This window comes from Candoia aspera, chromosome 4, assembly GCF_035149785.1.
Source record: "Candoia aspera isolate rCanAsp1 chromosome 4, rCanAsp1.hap2, whole genome shotgun sequence".
In the NCBI taxonomy this organism is placed as follows: Eukaryota; Metazoa; Chordata; class Lepidosauria; order Squamata; family Boidae; genus Candoia; species Candoia aspera.
The window spans coordinates 18,766,562-18,785,148 of record NC_086156.1 but is presented as its reverse complement, the minus strand read 5'-3'; the positions used below and the strand labels follow the sequence as shown (position 1 = coordinate 18,785,148).

General features: G+C 40.9%; 1 protein-coding gene across 12 annotated transcripts in view; it reads left to right on the top strand.

Annotated features, from left to right (window-relative positions):
- The window catches only part of KIAA1217 (KIAA1217 ortholog), a 219,748-nt gene that overhangs the window by 181,733 nt on the left and 19,428 nt on the right, over positions 1–18,587 (top strand). For 9 of the 12 annotated variants that reach the window (XM_063303519.1, XM_063303524.1, XM_063303523.1 and 6 more), the window contains 5 exons: positions 1,005–1,109; positions 1,590–1,639; positions 6,504–6,676; positions 12,622–12,797; positions 18,389–18,519. In XM_063303519.1, the coding sequence (XP_063159589.1) occupies positions 1,005–1,109; positions 1,590–1,639; positions 6,504–6,676; positions 12,622–12,797; positions 18,389–18,519 (635 nt within the window). The remainder of the gene's footprint in view (positions 1–1,004; positions 1,110–1,589; positions 1,640–6,503; positions 6,677–12,621; positions 12,798–18,388; positions 18,520–18,587) is intronic. The other 3 variants (XM_063303525.1, XM_063303516.1, XM_063303515.1) reach the window with 1 other exon arrangement.

The window sequence follows — 18,587 nt, the reverse complement described above, 5'->3', positions numbered from 1 at the left end:
TACCATCGTGTACATAGTGTCTTCCCCTCCCCCCAAAACAACAAAATAAATACGGACTTGATAGGTTCCTAGACTACTGAACTTGTACTCTAAATATTTAAGCCAAAAGCAATCAAAGCAATGAAGAAGAGATGAATATATATATATATATATATATATATATAAGAAGAGATGAATATATATATATATATATATATATATATATATATATATGTAAAGTTGATCTCACTGCTGCTCCATCCCATGACTAGTGAGAACAAGGTGATTCCATGCATGACATCCCACACACTTCCTTCAAGAGCTGGTGAAGGCTCAAATCCTGATCCTATGCCAAGCATAGGTGATCATGTTGTATGGTGATAGGAATGGCAGAATGAGGCAAAGCCTTTTGGGGGCAAGACAGTTAGGACATGTGAGAGGAACCCAGTCAAGAAGTTGATGTCGTGAGTTTAAGGTAGGCAGTGCAAGAACTTGAGAAGAATGAGGTGATTCTTCCCATTGAAGAAAGAAATTCTAGCTCAGTCAAAGAGAGGAAGAAGCAGAAGCAATCAGGGAGGGATGACTGACCAGAAAGAAGCTAAAATAGCATAGAGGGATAGAATATGGTGTGTGTGTTTTTTTTAAGTAGGTTGAGATTTCTGATTGGTTCATTTGTCAACCTTCAAATATGTTGTAACTCCAAGAATTCCAATGGCCTCGTTGGCTGAGAATTCTGGGAGCTGCAATCTCAGCACATGTGGAATGTTGTATCATTCATGAGATAGCAAGTAGAGCTCATAAAGTTCTGTTGGTTGTAGTCATACAGGGATGTGGGGTGTGTGTGTCTGTGTATATATATATAAATAAATATAGATTAACTGGCCTTTTGTCACATGATACATGCAAATGGGTGCTCACAGACTACAAAGGAAACTCCATAGTATCTTTCTGTGATCCTCATTCCCTTCAGAAAGTCATGGAAATGACTGCATTTGGCTTTAACCAAGAATTCTCTTGTCTTACAGAGAGAGGATGCAAGCCATGGAAAAACAGATTGCCAGTTTAACTGGCCTTGTTCAGTCTGCGCTTTTAAAAGGGCCAAATACAAGTAATAGCAAAGATCCTTCTAGGTAAAAAACAAAACAAAAAACAAAATGAAATAAAATCATTAAATCTATTTCATTGTAATAATGTTCGTGATCACCATGGGGGGAGGAGGGAATGTCCCAGGACAAATCCTGACGTTGTTGACTTCTCTTGAGTCAAAATTTCATCTTCACATTTTAAGAAGTTGGGTTAAGTAGAGAGAACAGTCATTCATGGAGATTTGCCCTGTTCTTCTGATTAGCATTTCAGTTAATCTTCTGGTCAAATTCTTCTGTTGGTGGTGGAACTCTATTCTTCTTTAAACCTACAGGCTAAAGAGAGATCGTAGAACATAGCAAATAATTAAGCTACAAGGTAATCTGTATTCTAGATAGGATCCTGAAATGTAATTTAAATTGTAATTATAAGCAACAGCATTGATAGTTCACTGTTGGATAGTTTATGTTAACTGATAACATCAAGATGATTCTAGTGTAATTATTCTCTGTTTTTCTTCCATTTAGTGAGAAGATGGTAAAAACTGTAACTAGTCAGAGCAGTGCTGAGAAGTCAGGTAAGCTTTCTTGCGATACAGTAAGCACAGTAGAATGCATTTTTACCTTAAAGGAGTTCTGGGGCGCTCAGCCCAAAAACTTGAGCATTCCATAATACTTCCACCCATTAAGAATCTGACCAAGGGATTGAGGGAGCCCTAGAATCATTGCTGCAATCTCATGAATCTGGAGAGAAAACAAGGTAACGATTTTTGCTGAACCTGAAGCATCCTCAAGGTGACACAGTCTTGTGTAGAACTGAGACTAATTAACTATTTAGTTTGCTTTCTTCTTTAACTCTGTGTCTAATTTGCGAACGAACAAATGTTGCAGAGACGTTGTAAATCTGCAATGCTTCTTGCCCAAGGAAACTTAAAATTCCACCTTAGACTTCTGTGTACTTGGGAACGTAATGACACTTAGAGTAAATTCAAGAAAAATCATGCTCTGTCATCTTGCCTGGACTGTTCCGCCTCAGAATGCAAGAATAGGCAGAATGTTTGATCTACAAGGGCTCCCTTGAAAAAGGGAAACTTGCAGAAATAAGATAATGGTTTGTTTGTTAGCTGAGAGCAACATCAGTTTCCTGTGTGAGTTGCAGGTCAGTAAAACTTCCTATCTCCCCTTCACCTCTTCTCTAGGAGTGTATTGAAGAGAGTGCCTGTCAAAATCTTTCCCAGTGTGGTTGACTTACATAGCCAGCTCAGTGGTTCAAAGCCCACACAGCTAAAATAGAATAGATCTGTAAATTCTTACATTAAGCAGTGAGCAATCATGTATTTCAGAGGTGAGTCCTACCTTTGTGGCTGTTGCAAGTCTCCTAAAGTTGTGCTTTTCTGAAAGCAAAACCTTTTTTGTTTTTTTGGTAGGGGTAAAAATTCCTGGCTTAAGCCACCACTTTGCTTGGGTACTTATTTGACATTACCCCTTTCCCCGAAGGAACAGCATTTTAGCTCTTCCCTTGGTGTCATCGCTAAATTACAGCTTTGCCTGCAGAATCTGTGGTGGTCAATTTTGTCTGGTGTACATAATGGCTGATATATAAAAATTCATCCGGCTTTCATCCAGTTCAAGACTCTGCTGGATGAAAGCTGCTATAAACGTGCATGCTTTTCCAATCTATTTGGAACGATATCCATATATTTTATGAGGCACTGTCTTTCATTTTTTCCAAAAACAAAAACGAAAAAACGTAGTAAAGGTGCATTGAGTGAGTGAGATTTGTACAGTATTGAAGCAAAAATCAGCTGGAACATTAAAATGCACACATTGTGGAACTGTGGCCAGGCTATCAGCCATCAAATACATTGATGTAGGTTAACAATTGAAGAGAATATTTGTAGCTCAGGGTTGAACTGTGGAGTCCTTGGTGCTCTCTGAGCCTTGTTGTGTTCTTGCAGACGTTTCATTGCCAGACTAGGCAACATCTTCGGTGAGAAGAGGGAGTGGGCCTTGCCCTCAGTTTGTATACCGTGATTTGTTCTGCTTGTGTTGGTGGGGGTGTTGTTCTCTCCTTGGGAGTTCTTTGATTGGCCTGTTGTTTGCTGCTTGGTTGATTGCCTGAGTTAATAGTTCCTTGATTAGGGTGCATTGTGCTGTTTGATGGTTCATCTGGTGTTAATCCTAGTGTTGATTTTTGCATATCTGGGTGTTGATTGCTGGCAAGGGAGTGTACTGGTCTTTTGGCTTTTCTGTTGTCTCTTTTGAATGGCATGTAAATGTTGTTTCCCTCTATGTGTCTGTTGATGGCTGCTTTGTCTGAGTGCCAGGCTTCCAGGAATTCTCTGGCGTTTTTGGATTTGGCTTGGTTTAGGATGCTCAGTTTCCCAGTTATAAACAGAGAGCAAGGCCCACTCCCTTTTTGCATTGAAGATATTGCCTAGTCTGGCAATGAAATGTCCGCAGGAAAACAGCAAGGCTCAGAGAGTACCAAGGACTCCACGATGTAGGTTAAGTTTGTCCCCCAGTGCTTATGTGTGCCACACATAAAAAAGAGGCAGAGCTTCAATTATACCATCACAGCCACCATCTTGACCTTTTGACCATATCCTGAGTGGGATGCATACCATACCATCTGTTCCATGTACTATTTTCAGTAATAGATCTCATCTTCCTTCTGGCACTAAAGCTGTTGTAAATTTCTGCTTGGAAGGGGAAGAGCACCAAGTTTTCCTCAGCCTCATATCCTCCAGGAGTGTCCTTTGTCCTCCAGGGGTGCTTTACAATACCCCTCGTCTCCCAGCCAGGCTGGTACAGAATTTGGGCATGTAGAATAATTAACTGAATCCCTCATCCTATCAGTCCAACACACATCCTTTTTAGACAAGTTATAGAGCTGCTTTTCCAGACCAGTGAGGAGATCTGCAACATCTTGGAATGTTTCAGAAAATGTGTCATCTCTTTTTTTACAGTGGGCAGTGATAGACGGGATGGGGTGTTTTCTGGAAAGATAGTTTCAGGAACTTCAACCTGCCATTTGTTTGCTAGGCCTAGACCTGGGATTTTTTTTTAGATGTTTTTATCCCACCTTTATTATTTTTATAAATAATTCAAGGTGAACATACCTAATACTCCTTCTTCCTCCTATTTTCCCCACAACAACAACCCTGTGGGGTGAGTTGGGCTAAGAGAGAGGGACTGGCCCAAAGTCACCCAGTTGGCTTTCAGGCCTGAGGTGGGACTAAAACTCACAATCTCCTGGTTTCTAGCCTGGAGTCTTAACCACTAGGCCAAACTGGTTCTCAATGTGACTTAAATGTGTCTCTTCAGGAACATGGAAAGGGATTGGATTTTTAAAGGAGACTGTATGAAGGCATCTATGCTGAATGTTGTCTTGTAGCCTGCTGGGAAGACTGCATACCCAAGCCTTGAGCTCAAGCATATTTCTCTCTCTCCTTTTGCATGTGAAGCTGTCTCTAAACATGGCATTGCCCAGGGTTAGATATTTGAAGAGGCAGGCACAGTTGGGTGGATGTGGTAGGCAGGAAAGGAATCTACATCTGCCATTTTTATTTCTCCCTTGGAAGATTATGCAAGAGTCCTTTTTATACTTCTGAAACATCATCCAGAGCAAAAGGCCAACTGGAAAACACATGACCTGTTGCAGAGAAACAGGCTGTTTCCCTTACCTCATTTTCCCCTTTCAGGATGGGAAATTCCTTCAAAAGCTTATTGGCTGCATGACAAGAAAACTATCCTTTGGATTTTTGGTATAGTTGGAATCAAGCCCATCTGCAATCTCACTGATGTTCAAAATTTTAAGGCAATGGAAGCCCAAGACAAGAAAAGAAAAACAAACTTTATCACAGTTGTGTGCTATGTTTAGACTTCCTTTAAAACTGAATATAGCGAAGTCTTGGGCTTGAAATGAAAATGGGGTATGACCTCACCCAGTGTTTCTCAACCTTGGCAACTTGAAGATGGGTGGACTTCAACTCCCAGGATTCCTCAGCCAGCATGCAGAATTCTGGGAGTTGAAGTCTACCCATCTTCAAGTTGCCAAGGTTGAGAAACACTGGGTTAGAGGTAGAGTGGTGGGGGTGTGGCAAAGGAAAACAATATCAGGAAAATAAATGTCAGGAAATCAGCAAACTTTGTCATCATGCTAAGACATAGCTGCAGGTGGTACATAAAGAACCAACTCTAGCTGCAGTCTCAGCCTACAAGCCCTCAGGCTAAAGGAAATATTTTCTGGCTTCACCTGTTGCACGAACTCAGCCAGTTTCTCTTTTTGGCCTGCAGCAGCTGTTTTCCTCTGGCTGGGCTCACCTGATGTGCTAAACCACAGCATGTTAGACTATAATTTCTGAAATAAACTAGAATTGCACAGTACTGTAAGTCATAAGCCAGATGGATAGACACTCCAGAGATTGGACTACCACCAAGTCCAAATCTTACAAGTTTCATGTTGGCTTCATGTAATGTGTGAAACTAGCCCTTGTGTTTTCTGTTTTCTCTTCTTGCACTGAATTTGAATCTGTTCAGTGATATCTCAGAATCAACCTTAGTTTGTTAGATGTATATCCCACTTTTCTTTCAGAAGCTGGAGACACCATGCATTGTGCTCCTTTCTCCTATTTTTTCCTACAACATCATCTTTGTGGGGTTGGGTGGGCTGAGAATGTGTGACTGGCCCAAAACCACTCTGGGAATTTCTGTACCTGAGGGTGGACTTGAAGGGTTTTTTAAAAAAATTTTTTATCCCGCCTTTATTATTTTTATAAATAATTCAAGGTGGTGAACATACCTAATACTCCTTCCTCCTCTTATTTTCCCCACAACAACCCTGTGGAGTGAGTTGGGCTGAGAGAGAGTAACTGGCCCAAAGTCACCCAGCCGGCTTTCAGGCCTGAGGTGGGACTACAACCACAGAACACACTGGCTAATCTTCTTTCATGAAGGAAAGAACCAATTTGTATTACCAAAGTGACACTGTTAATAAGGTAATTGCCACCTTCAGCCTAGAGAACAATTCGGTTATTTGAGTCAGATGGCTGTTTTCCTCTGTATGTTCTTATCTGTGTGTAGCCTGCACCACGCAAAGATATTTGGGCTTATTGGATTTGTGGGAATCCAGTTGACTGAACTGATGACTAGATTTCATCAAGTTTTTGAGCAACAGAAGAAAATCCCAGCCTTATTTAATAATTACATTGTATATAAATTATCTTTTGACCGTGGGTCTCTTTTTGTTGTCTCATCTGTTCCTTGTCATCACATCAGTCAATCATTGTGTTCTGTTTTACTCCAATCTGCGATACTGTTTTCATGACATCAAGTTTATTAAGCTATCCATAGGAGCAATAATCTTTAACGATTGAAAGAGGAGTAGAAGAGAGGGAAGTAAGATTATTAATGGAGTCATTTGCCTCTCTTTATTTTTAGGATCTGCTCATGACTTCACTGGGAAGAATTCATTAGCAGGAGTTGAGATTACCAGTAAAAGCATCCGCCACTCTATCCCAGCAAACGCCACAGCCATGCAATTCAGTCTCTTTGACATGAAACGCAACATGTCGGATCTCCGTCTCCAACTTCTGCAGATGAGGCAGCTACAGGTATTGCTACATTAGAGAAAGCCTTCAGTGGGATGCAAGCATATCTATGTTTGCATTTTCAAACCCATCCATGAACTAAATCTTAGTTATCATTCAAAAATTCACTTTTCCTGATTTTGTAGTATATGCTGCCAAAATTACCCTCACTGGAAAATTACTTGCCAGTACTGTATATATGATGAAAAATGGCTAAGGAAGATAAATAGGCTTTCTAAAATGGGTACTAAAATGCAAACACGTTTTAGTTTGAACTATAAAAAAAAAAGAAGTTTTATGATGGCATAAGTCTCAGTGACACTTAATAGAACACTAATGAGTGTGCCCCTTTTTAAGGTTCCACAAGGCTTATCTGTTGTTTTTGCTGCAACAAATTAAGCAGATACCCCTCTGAAAGTTGCTCTGAATACCCTTTCAAATCTATTAGTGTAAACATCAAATTAAAGGCTTTGTTTGTAGAGGGAAAGTAGGATCAAAACGGCAGCAGTAAAAAACCATGAAGATGTGGCTAAGCAGCATTTGCTCTTGCCAATGTTGTTTGAATTTTTAAAAAGTAAGGAACTGATAGACTGGAGATTTACATTTGAGATTTACCCTTTCTCCATCTCACCAAGCCGATAACATATGTTGGTGTATCACCATGTTTAGAAAGTATGGAACATTGCCTGTTTTTTAAAATAAATGAGGCACATATTTTAAGTGTTTCTAAGAGCTACACTGCACAGCATTTAAAACATATATTGTGCAAGTCTGCTTCTGGTTTTTATTTTGTTTAGGGCAAGTTCATACTGTAGCAGGAGGTGGAACTTAGCCAACTTTGGCTGATCTTGAAAAACTAAGCCCAAGCAACCTGAAAGGACTTGGACGGTAAACTACTGGGTAATCCCAGGATTGTTGGCTAGACTGGCAAGTTGAAAAACATCCTGAAAAAAAGCAATGGCAAATAATTTGTGTATTGATGCCATTAAAAGTACATGGACTTCGATTATGACTCAAACTGGTCTTTGTTTTTAGCTAGTGTGGATTGAAACCACTGCATGTGAGGAAGCAGAAGCTGAGTTCTTTACAAGAACTCTGGTTTTAAAAAAATTAAGAATAGTTGTGGCAGCTTTTAAAAAATAGTAGAATCAACCTCTTAAAAAAAATCTTGTAAGGTATGTGTGAATTTTTCTAGACAAAGTCCTAAGGGGTGAATTATGAATCCTATTTCCAACGGTCTTGATCCAGATTGTGCTTCAGAAGGTAATGGGTATGTAAGAACATAGCAAAGGAACATAATCAGGGCCTGCTGGATCAGACCCCCAGCTCCTCGAGGCTAGCAGTCTATTCTTGCAGCAGCCAGCCAACTGCACGAGGAAGCCATGGGTCTCCCAGCAGGTGGCCTTCAGAGGCCACGTAGGAGGATAAAGTCTCCTTCTACTCACGCTCAGCTCTGGATGACTCCGTGAGTGTGCCCATTGACTCCTGGCACCAATGCAAAATTGGCTTTCCATTGAATTCTTTCAGAATTTTTTTAACCTCCCAGTGTTGCCTACAGCTCTAGGATACCCTGCTGGTCTCCTATCCAAGTATTGACCAGGTCCAACCCTGCTTAGCATTTCAAGCTCAGCCAAGTCATCTAGGTTATCTACCTATGCTGCCACCTATGCTACATAGGTCACCTACCTATGCTGCCACCTATGCTACATAGGTCACCTACCTATGCTGCCACTGCTGGGCAGTGCTGCCAGATTACAGTTTCCAGAATTCCTGTAAGTAATTCACAAGATGTTTCTTTTGATTGGCCTGCTCACATTTATCAGGAGATAAGAAGCATGTTCTTATGTGGTGTGTCCTGTCTGTCAGAATGCCAACCACATAATTTATTTTGTAAAGAAGAGAAACTGAACTATTTAATCAGAAGAACTACTTGAATCCAATTTGTGTGTTTTCTTTAGGATCCTTATATAAACTTTGGATTTCTTTTTCTGTAGGGCCTCTGGGTGTGCATGCTCCTGTTGTGATCTTGCCAGGAGTTATTTATAAGAATTTAAAATTTAAATTGTTGTTACCCACCATCAGGAATAGTCATAATATCTTAATTAAGATATATTAATATATGTCTTTAATTAATATATGTCTTTAAGAATACAGTGCTCCTTGAACTGTGTGGAAAAGAATCAGAGATACCTTTTTGCTTCAGAGGTATTGAAGTTAACGCATATGAATACTGTAAGGGTGTTTATACAGCGATCCTCCATAATGCACAACAGTGTGCCTATGTGCAGCCAGAGGCTGACTTCTAAGGACATGTGGTTTCAGTGTCCTTCACAACACACAACAGAAGCAAGGAAGAAGAGTTCGTTCTGTTCTTTGGCCTAGTGACAGTGAAGACAGCATGTAAATATTTATGGAAAAGGGCTAAAGGCATCTTAATGGCCAGTATGTTTCATCTGAGTACAAAGCATTGGCTTTTTGTTTTGTTCTGGGATTGTTTACCTCATGGTTTGGTCTTCGGTGTTTGGCTTTTCAATATAATCTTCAAATAGGGAATATAAAATAGGATTCCCGCCTTGGTAATCTCTTGTAGCCAAAACAACAGAGTGTTTCATGGCATTTTTAGGTTAACCAATTTATTATCACATAAGTCTTGTGGCTTATAAAACACTTCATTAGAATCCTGGGTGTCATCCTGAAGAATGATAACTACATGCAGTTTTCATTGAACAGGGAGGGAGGGTGGAGTAGTAAAAGCAGAAGTGAAAGTAGCCATAATGGCCTATCAACAATGATAGGCAACAAAACAGCTGTTAGACAGACAGACAGACAGACAGACAGATGGACCAATGATCTGGCTAACAAACAGCTGACAAATACACACACACACCAATGATCTGGTTAACGTGTGGCATAATTAAAAACCTTCGCCTCTGTTCATTGTATGAGAAAGAGGGTTAAATCAGTAAAGGCTTCCCCAACACCCTTTCTTTAGCCAACCTGTCATTGGCTGAGGAGATCAATAATGCTGCATGTGACAGTGGTATCCGAACGTGGAATAAAAGTGATAAGCAGGGCATTCATAGTCAGAGCTTCATCCTGGACATGATAATAACCCTCTCTCTATGAACGCAAATACAGACTCGTGAGTTTATCAGTGGGAGATTCAAGAACAAGGTTCAGGGAAGTTGCTTTTATTATAGTTCCAAAAAATGCACTGATAACAGTGATCAGCTCCTGCAGAAACTTGGAATCTAGCCATATCGGTATGTCAGCTCCATAGAGATAACTCTTTCTCCTGCCCATATGTGGTAAAAGATTTTGCTGCCCATTTTTTGGCTTTAAAATGCAATGGTTTCTTTTAAATTGATGGCAAAAATGAGCCATCCCTGACTTGCCATTCGTAAGCCCCAAATGGTGGCACCAAGTGCTGATTCAGGCAGTTTAGATTGCAGACAAAACATTAAAAAACTGTTTAATTTAATTATCTGCAACCAGATCCTTGGTCTGTCTAGTTTAGCTTGCATATTGCTGTGTGCAGATTTTCTGTGGGCAAAGATCTTTCCCAGATCTGGTGCCAGAGATGGTTGTCGGTGATGGAGTTTTTAAATGTTAATAAAAGAACTCCAAGCAGCTAACAGCAATCTTGCAGAGTAGAAGTGTGAACCAAAAAAGAGAACTTGCGCATTAAGCTTAATTACATTCAGAAATAAATTCAGTCTTCACATAGTAGTTAGATGAATTAAAAACAGAGATAGTTTACTTTTGTTCAGTAGATCTGGATACAGGTAGGTTCATGGTAGAAAGCACTTAATCATCACTGGTTCTTTGTAGACACTTTCTATGTGGAATAGAAAGTGTGCATGCAGGCGAGATGGTAGGGGATGAGAGCTGCATTTCTGCAGCACCTCCTGCTTGCACTTGTGCCAGAAGGGTGATGGATATTGTTAATCCCCAAGCCCAAGAAGGAGGAGGAAGTGGAAATCAGGTGACCCAGGTGACATCCCACAAGCACAATAGAGATGTGTTTGCTAGAGAGACCCCCTTATGCTTATGAGACAATGCTGAGTTGACCCCTGATAATTCCAACAGTCGGGTGGATTGAATCTGAATGCAAAATATGTGTGAAGTGCTACTGTTAAGCTATGGCCTTTCCCAAACCCACCACCCTACAGTTGTGCTGGACTACCACTCTGTTCCTCTTCACCGTTATACCCATTGGTCTTGCTAGCAGGGGCTGGTAGGAATTGTACGTCAACATGTCTGGAGGGCACAGGTTGCCTTTCACTGGCTCATGGTATGTGAATTATAATGATTTTTTTATAATAGCCTTGTTTTTACTGGAAGCTCTTTTCAAGGAGTCACAAGCTCTTGTCGTAGGTGCTAATGAAAAATGAAAGCAGCCATTCAGGCATGTGAAATCTCAGGTTACTGAAATTAAGACGACTTCAACGCTCATTAAGAATGACAGCAACATTCTAGGAGCTGCAGTGAGACAGTGAAAGGCAGGGAGGGGTCAGGAACAACATTAGATACTTGGCTAACCTGAAAACTTGCCCACTGTAACCTGACTTGGGGATATGCTATTGAACTTTCCCTCCCTCCCTCCCTCCCTCCCTCAGTAACAGTACATATTTAGCAAGTATTTCTCCTGGTTTAGATCTGCCATTGTTACACTCCCAGCTGCTTGGGTATCCAAGATCTAGTTGGGCTTGCTGCTGCCTGCCCTTAACACACTGTCATAGAATTAGGCAACTGGAAACTGCACAATATCTTAATCCAGCCCTAAATCTCAAAACAACCTAAGCTTACGTGATTTCTTCATATGGCTTTATATCCTGCTCGTTCACAAATTTCACCTAGACAGTCTACAAATAGACCCCCCAAAAAAGTTAAACCCCGCTGGCCTTTTCTTCATGAGCCACTCAGAATCTGCTCCCTCGCTCTGCCTGATAGGAGGCCCTGATGATTCTACCCATGGCTTTGGTGTAGAGGTAATAGATACATGGGTGGTGCAAGGCTCATTTGATACTTCCCCAAATCTTCCCCAGCTCAGTGGCCAGCAAAGGTCGTGGAGCTGACCTTACACAGCAGCACCATGCTCTAAAACTGCAAAGGGCTTACCAGGGGTGTTCGCAGGGAGGGAATGGAAGCCCAGAATACATTTAAGAAGGGGGCAGGGCCTTGATCACATGGTTGTGGCTGCCATCTTGACTTTTTTTTGATTCTGAGGGCATACTTTGACCCCAAGGGCATACTAAAATCTAATACACGCTCTCTCTTGTATCGTTGTTCCCTCCACCACATATTTCTTTGATCCTCCCTAAATCTGCTTCCACTGTTTGGATTTTACTTGTGGGGTTTTTTTGCTGCTTTTTTTGTATTCATTACCATAAACCAATTGAATGACAGGTCTATCAACGCAAACAACCCGTTTGTGCCATCTTCAGGAAGAGAAGCTGCTTTGTGTTGCTAGAGTGTAAAATCTTTTCGGATGTTTATTTGTATCTGCACATAATATTCAGTTGTATAAAATCGTTGCCCAGCATACCAGAATGTTATAGATACAACACCCTGGATTGTTTTGCATATAAAGCTAATGTATCAACAGCTTATTCAACAAACTATGTTTTAAAAATCCTGGTTTCAGTTCTGCTTGAGAACATAGTCTTGTTTATCAATGTTCCGCTGAAATTAGATGTATGGTTTATATCAGTGTTTCTCAACCTTGGCAACTTTGACCTGTGTGGACTTCCAACTCCCAGAATTCCCCAGCCAGCAGTACTGGTTTATATATTAATAGCATTCATGCTATTTTCTGTTTCCCCGGTTCCTTTAATGTGTAAAGGTTGATAGGATCCTTTCTTTCTTAAGTGTGTTCAGCTGCAAACCTGCTTCTGAGCAATGGGATGTGTTGAGATAGGAGGGATGTTAGGCAGGACAAATTGAAACCGATTTCTTTTATGGAACAGCTGCAGAATCAGGAGACGCTAAGAGCCATGATGAAGAACGCGGAACTGGAGATCAATGACAAAGTGATGGAAAGAGCCAAAAGATTGGAAGACCCCGTGCAACGCCAGCGCCACCTGGTGGAACAAGAAAGACAGAAGTACCTTCATGAGACAGAAAGGATTGTGAGGAGCTTATGGTGAGTGAAAGCAAACTGCTGGGCCTGAATTGGTTGTTATTTCACCAGCCTCTCACAGTCACCGGGGTTGCAGTAATGATACAGTGAAATCGTTGGAGAAGAAGGGTGAGCATTTTCAGTCCATTTCTTATTCTTTTGGTCAAAGTCAGACTCTGCGTATTCTTCAGCTGTATATTCTGCTGTGGATTTGCCCTCCAATTTCCCTAGGATGTTTTTTTCCTTTGGGGAAGAAAAAGGGCTTCTGTTTTTCTACCTAGTTCTTGGGTTGTTTAAGGCAGGGTTTCTCAACCAGGGCTCTGCAAGAGGTCACTAGGGGTTCCCTGGGAGGTCACGATTTATTTAAAAAAGTATTTCAGATTCAGGCAACTTCACATTAAAGAGGTAATAGTTTAAGAACACTGTTAGCGCATATACACAGGCCTACCCATGAAACAAATATAATGATTTTGTAACTTCTGGCTTATATTTGAGCCTGAATGTGCAGGGGTTCCCTGAGGCCTGAAGAATATTTCACGGGTTCCTCCAGGGTCAAAAGGCTTGAAAGGGTGGCTTAAGGCTTGCTTTCTACAGAAGCTTTGGGTGGGCACATACTTAGTTTTGAGAGGGCTGTTTCCCCTTTCTCCATCAGTCTGCAGCAGCTTCATTGCCTCTGAAAAGTCTTTAAGAAGAGTTCCTGCACTTCCTGGAGATGGGATGGAAGTGTGAGAAGCTGGGGTTGGGGAAACTGGAGCCTGTGGGAGAGGTGAAGGTACAACGAAAGACCTCCATGCACAACCTTGACGGGGGTGAGAGAGATGGGACACGCACACCCAGCCGCCTAGTACTGCCATTAAGGGCAGTGCAAGAACTCTGCCTGCCATTCACAAAAAAATTGACATTTCTTTCTGGAAAAAAAAAATGAAAGGAATCTCTTTTCCACCCAACTACATGGCACTAGTAAAAAAAAAACTGCAGGAGAACTTTTCTATACAATAATCAAATACATGTCTTCAAAAGCCTTGTTAGGCTGAAGTCTTAGGCAAGTTTGAGAATAAACCTCTTTGAAATTGGTGGGTCTTCTCCTGTCTCAGCAGGCAGAGGATCAGGTTGCATTTGTGGGCTTCCTTGCTGTGAGCCTCAGGGAGGAATTAAGGCTTTATGAAATGATATTCCACTGTCAGACTCATACGTGGGTGGGCCGTTGCACGATAAGCTTTTCCAGAGATTTCCCAATGGATTTTGACCACTGTGTATTTAATTCATTTTTATTACATGTGGATGCATGCAAGCCTGTCTGTATCACTTACAGCTTTTACCAGGAGTTGAATCAGGGAGTTGTAGAGGCTCCAGGCTTGTTTTGGATGTGAAGAAAAAAAATTTGTAAATGAAATTAATTAGGTGGCCTTGGGCAAGCTGCTCCTTCTTAACCAGTTGCCCATGGTTGTTGAGAATCTGGGAAATTTGGAGGCACGAGGGCATTAATAATTAAAATAAACAAACTTCCAACAAACCTGGACATGTTTGGAAGAGGGATGTTGAAGGTAGGTTCTTCCAACTTTCTGAGTAACCACCATTGGCAGCAGCCCAAGTCCTTCCAATGAGAGGTTTCTTAATATATTTAATTGATCTCTTGGTATTGGCTGGTTCAGCAGCTTAAGTACTTTTCAGAGAAGGTCATCACCTTTACTGATTAAACTGCAATGAAATCAATAACTTTTCCCAGTAAATATTTTTCCATCCATATGTTTTGTTAAGTTAATCTTTAAGTAATTAATTGCTTGTACTATTCTTCCTAATTTACAGGTAGCTCTGTGTGTGGGACGGTTTCTTTATTTCCAAAAGTATTTTAAGGCGAAACTCTTGCTGCCATTCTTATCATAGTGCTCTAGAAATAGGCTTGGAATAATTGTAAATACATTACACAAAACAGATTCTAAAGGAATTATCACTTCAATATACTGCAAAACTATCCAACCTCTGTGTTCATCAACCGTGCTAACCCTCTAAATATGCTGATTGGGATCTATCAATTAATCACTAATTTCCTGCTTTGGTTTTGAGAATTCAAGATGGATTAGGAGTTTTCCCTAATTTTGTTTTCACAACAATAACCCTGTGAAGAAGATTGGTTTGAGTAATATATTTGGCCCGTAGTCATGTAGTGACCTCCATGGTCATGTAGGACTTAAACCAGGGTCTTGCTGGTTCGCATTCAGCACTGTAACCATTACATTGCATAAAATCTACCTAGGGGAGCTGGTTGGAAATGGTTGATATAGGCATAAATGTCCTCTTCAGCTTTCAAGAATGAAAGCCCTGAATAATGAGGTCACTTGACTGAAATAGATGGCAGCTCAGAGAAATCATAATGGAATTAATTTAAAGCTGCCAATTGTTTAAATTTGCATATATTTGTATATTTAGATTCAGCAGTAACTGAGGCAGTTGAGAAATGTGGCCTCTCCTCTTCAAGAAGTTCTACCTAACACAGGGGAGGCACAGAACTTCCAAATGCTGGTTTGTATTAGGCTTTACCACCAAGTTCACTGTTCTAGCATCTGGGTCATTTCTGAACCTGTGACAAGGTCTGCTTGAAGACCTCCTCCATTCTGGTCACAAGATTCCCATGCTGGAGAGGGGATTATGGGAGTTGCTGGCCCATATGTCTGGGATATCCCAGTTAAGGAAAGTTGTTGCAATTAATTGATCTACAGATAAGCCAATGGGACATGTACCTCAGTCAGAATGATATGAAGCTTTGCACAGTAATCCGGAATTTGTAAATAAGGGTTGGGTCCCTAAATCTCCCTTTTTGTGGCATCAGAAAAACCTCAAGAATTTGGCTGCAAATCTCTGAAAAAATGGCAGTGTGGTTCTTTTTGTCTTTTCCAGAAAGAGGTAAACACAGAGAAAAAGAACTTCTGGAAACTTGGAAATCCCAGCTCTGTCATTTCAATGATTGAATCCCAGCATTGTTTTGCCCACTGCAGTCTTTGGCTGCCCAAAAGAAAGGAAATAAGTGTTATTCACTGCTGCCCTAAAAGAGAACTTGAAAACCATCACTGCAGTGTGAAGTCCCCACTTCTTTAGTGTTCTTTGTTTGGTTGGTTTTTCCTGTCAATCTTTCTCTCTCTTTTCTTCTCTTCTTTCTCCACTCTGGTCTCTGCTTTCATTTGTGTTGTGGGAACATCTGCATTTAAAAAAAAATAATCCTAGAACATTGCTGGCCCTCAATGCACCAATTAAGTGCTATTAATAGTGGCACTAGCACAATATTCTAGCTGAACTTGAGGAGGTTCAAGCTGAACGGGAGGACTCAAGTGACGCTGATAGCTAACAGACAGCTATAGCTATTAACCATCCAGTCTTTTCCATTGGTTGAGTGCTCAGCTCTGTGAAAGTCTGACGCTCTACTGTGTAACTGTCATGGAGTTCACATGAATTAGAGCCCATTTCCTTTGAAAGAAAGTCTTACTAATTTGTTTCGGGAATCCAGTTCACCCTTAACAAGCTCCTGGAACAAATGAATATGTATAAATTGGAATGTGCGTATTTAAGAGGATTAAGTCCCCTTGAGTTTCAGATGGATTAGTTCAGCTTAAGCTGCCCATAAGAACACATGATTTGAGCAATGGAAGTCCACTCGCTAGGTTTTTTTTTAGTTTTTTTTAAGCAACATGACTATTGCTCTCCAAGGTCAATCTCAGAAACAGATTTCAGTGCTGTGAATCTGCAGCAAAAACGGTCTGCTCAGATTTCTGATTAGCTGGCAGAGAGGATATCACAGTTCCTACTCCCTACCCATCCCAGTGCACTTTGACAACTTGTTTTACATGTATTTCATCTTTAAAAACAAACAAAGCCTATAATTTTATCATCCCAGAATTGCAGGCAACCACCTTGAACAGTGTTTCTCAAACTTGACAACTTTAAGATGCGTGGACTTCAACACTGGGTTGATGCTGGCTGGGGAATTCTGGGAGCTGAAGCCCACACATCTTAAAGCTGCCAAGTTTGAGAAACACTGACTTAGAGCTTTGGATGCATTCCCAAAAGCCCCTCCCAAAAGGCTGCCATATTGTGATTTTTAATATGACAGAAGGGACAAATTATTAAATCCAGGGAGAGTTATCATACTTCTTTAATTAATTACATTTTAACTAAATTAAGTAAACATTTTTTCCCTTCGTCCACCACTCACCTCATCTTAGCTATCTCAAAAAATCTGAGCAGAACCAGATCAAGTTAGCGCTTGTATGAGAGAGAAGCAGGAAATCCCAGATTTGCAGATGAGTCTTGGAAGTGGTAAAAGAAGGCAGTGACAAACCACTGACATACTGTTGCCCAGAAACTACATGGAGGCATTTAGGGAGCCATCAGGTTGTTGTTGTTCAGTCGTTAAGTCGTGTCTGACCCTTGGTGACCCCATGGACCATAGCACTCCAGGCCTTCCTGTCCTCTGCTGTCTCCCAGAGTTTACACAAATTCATGTTCGTTGCATCGGTGATGCTATCTAACCATCTCATCCTCTGCCGTCCCCGTCTCCTTTTGCCTTCAGACTTTCCTAGCATCAGGATCTTTTCCAGTGAGTCCTCTCTTTGCATTAGGTGGCCAAAGTACTGGAGCTTCAGCTTCCGTATCTGTCCTTCCAATGAACAGTCAGGGTTCAGCCATCAGGAGTCAAACACAGTTCAAGGTAGTCTTACCCTTTCCCCCAGCGTAGGACTCAAATGCTGATGGAAGGGCAATCCACAACTTTAGAATGGTTGAACACCTGAGCTAAAGTGATGAGAAAATGATTCATGGATGCTTGAATATGTTTGCACAATATATTTAACCAGGTCAGTTAAGGAATCTTGCGTCTACATTTGCACACATGTAAAACTGAATTAGTTTTCATCTGGGCTTGGGTTTGGCATGGGTTTAACATCTTATACAAAACCAGCTCATAGGATCAATTTATGTTTCTGTTTCTGCTTCTCAGCTTCAAATTCCGTTTACTGGGCTTCAGTTACACACACACACACACACACACACACAGACAGACATACACACATGGACAAACCTCAGTTTAATGATGCCATCTGTCTTATCCTGGAAGAAGGAAAAGTGTTGGTCGCTTGCTGCCATCTAGTGGTTGTCATTTAGACTACAATTTAGCTTTTTGGTTCTGCTTCCATTAAAAACAGTTTTCTACACTATCAGTTCTACAAACTGTAGCAGGGCTTAAAGATAAGGAGCTGAGCTGAACTTGACTCCTAGTGAGACTGGGGGCACATGATAATAGAGTAAATGTGTATGACACTGAACTATTAATTATCTCTCTCTCTGGCTTTGTTTATATCAGTGTTCTCCAATCTGGTATTATCTAGAATGTTGGATTTCAATTCCTGTAGTTCTCCACCTTTGACAATGCTGCCTGAGAGGTATAGTAGATCAAATCCAAAGCAAAGGAAGAGTAGGGGTGTGCAAAACATTTTTAATGGAATATTCTGACATAAAAACGGGGGTTTCCAACCTTGGAATGGAAACTAGAAGCATTCCAGTGTCAGAGAATGGGTCTTGTCCCTCAAGCTGTCCTCAAACCCAATTCAACTCTTCTATCTTTCCAGTGAGCTAGAAAGTTTTGTTGAAGATCTGAAGAAGGAATCTATCACATGTAACAGGATAGTGACACTGAAAGATGTTGAAGATGGAGCTTTCCTCCTGCGGCAAGTTGGAGAGGCAGTTGCCACCCTCAAAGGTGCCTTTAGGTTTTCTTCTTTGGTTTATGTATCTAACATTGCCTTGGTTCTTCTTACACTCCCGCTT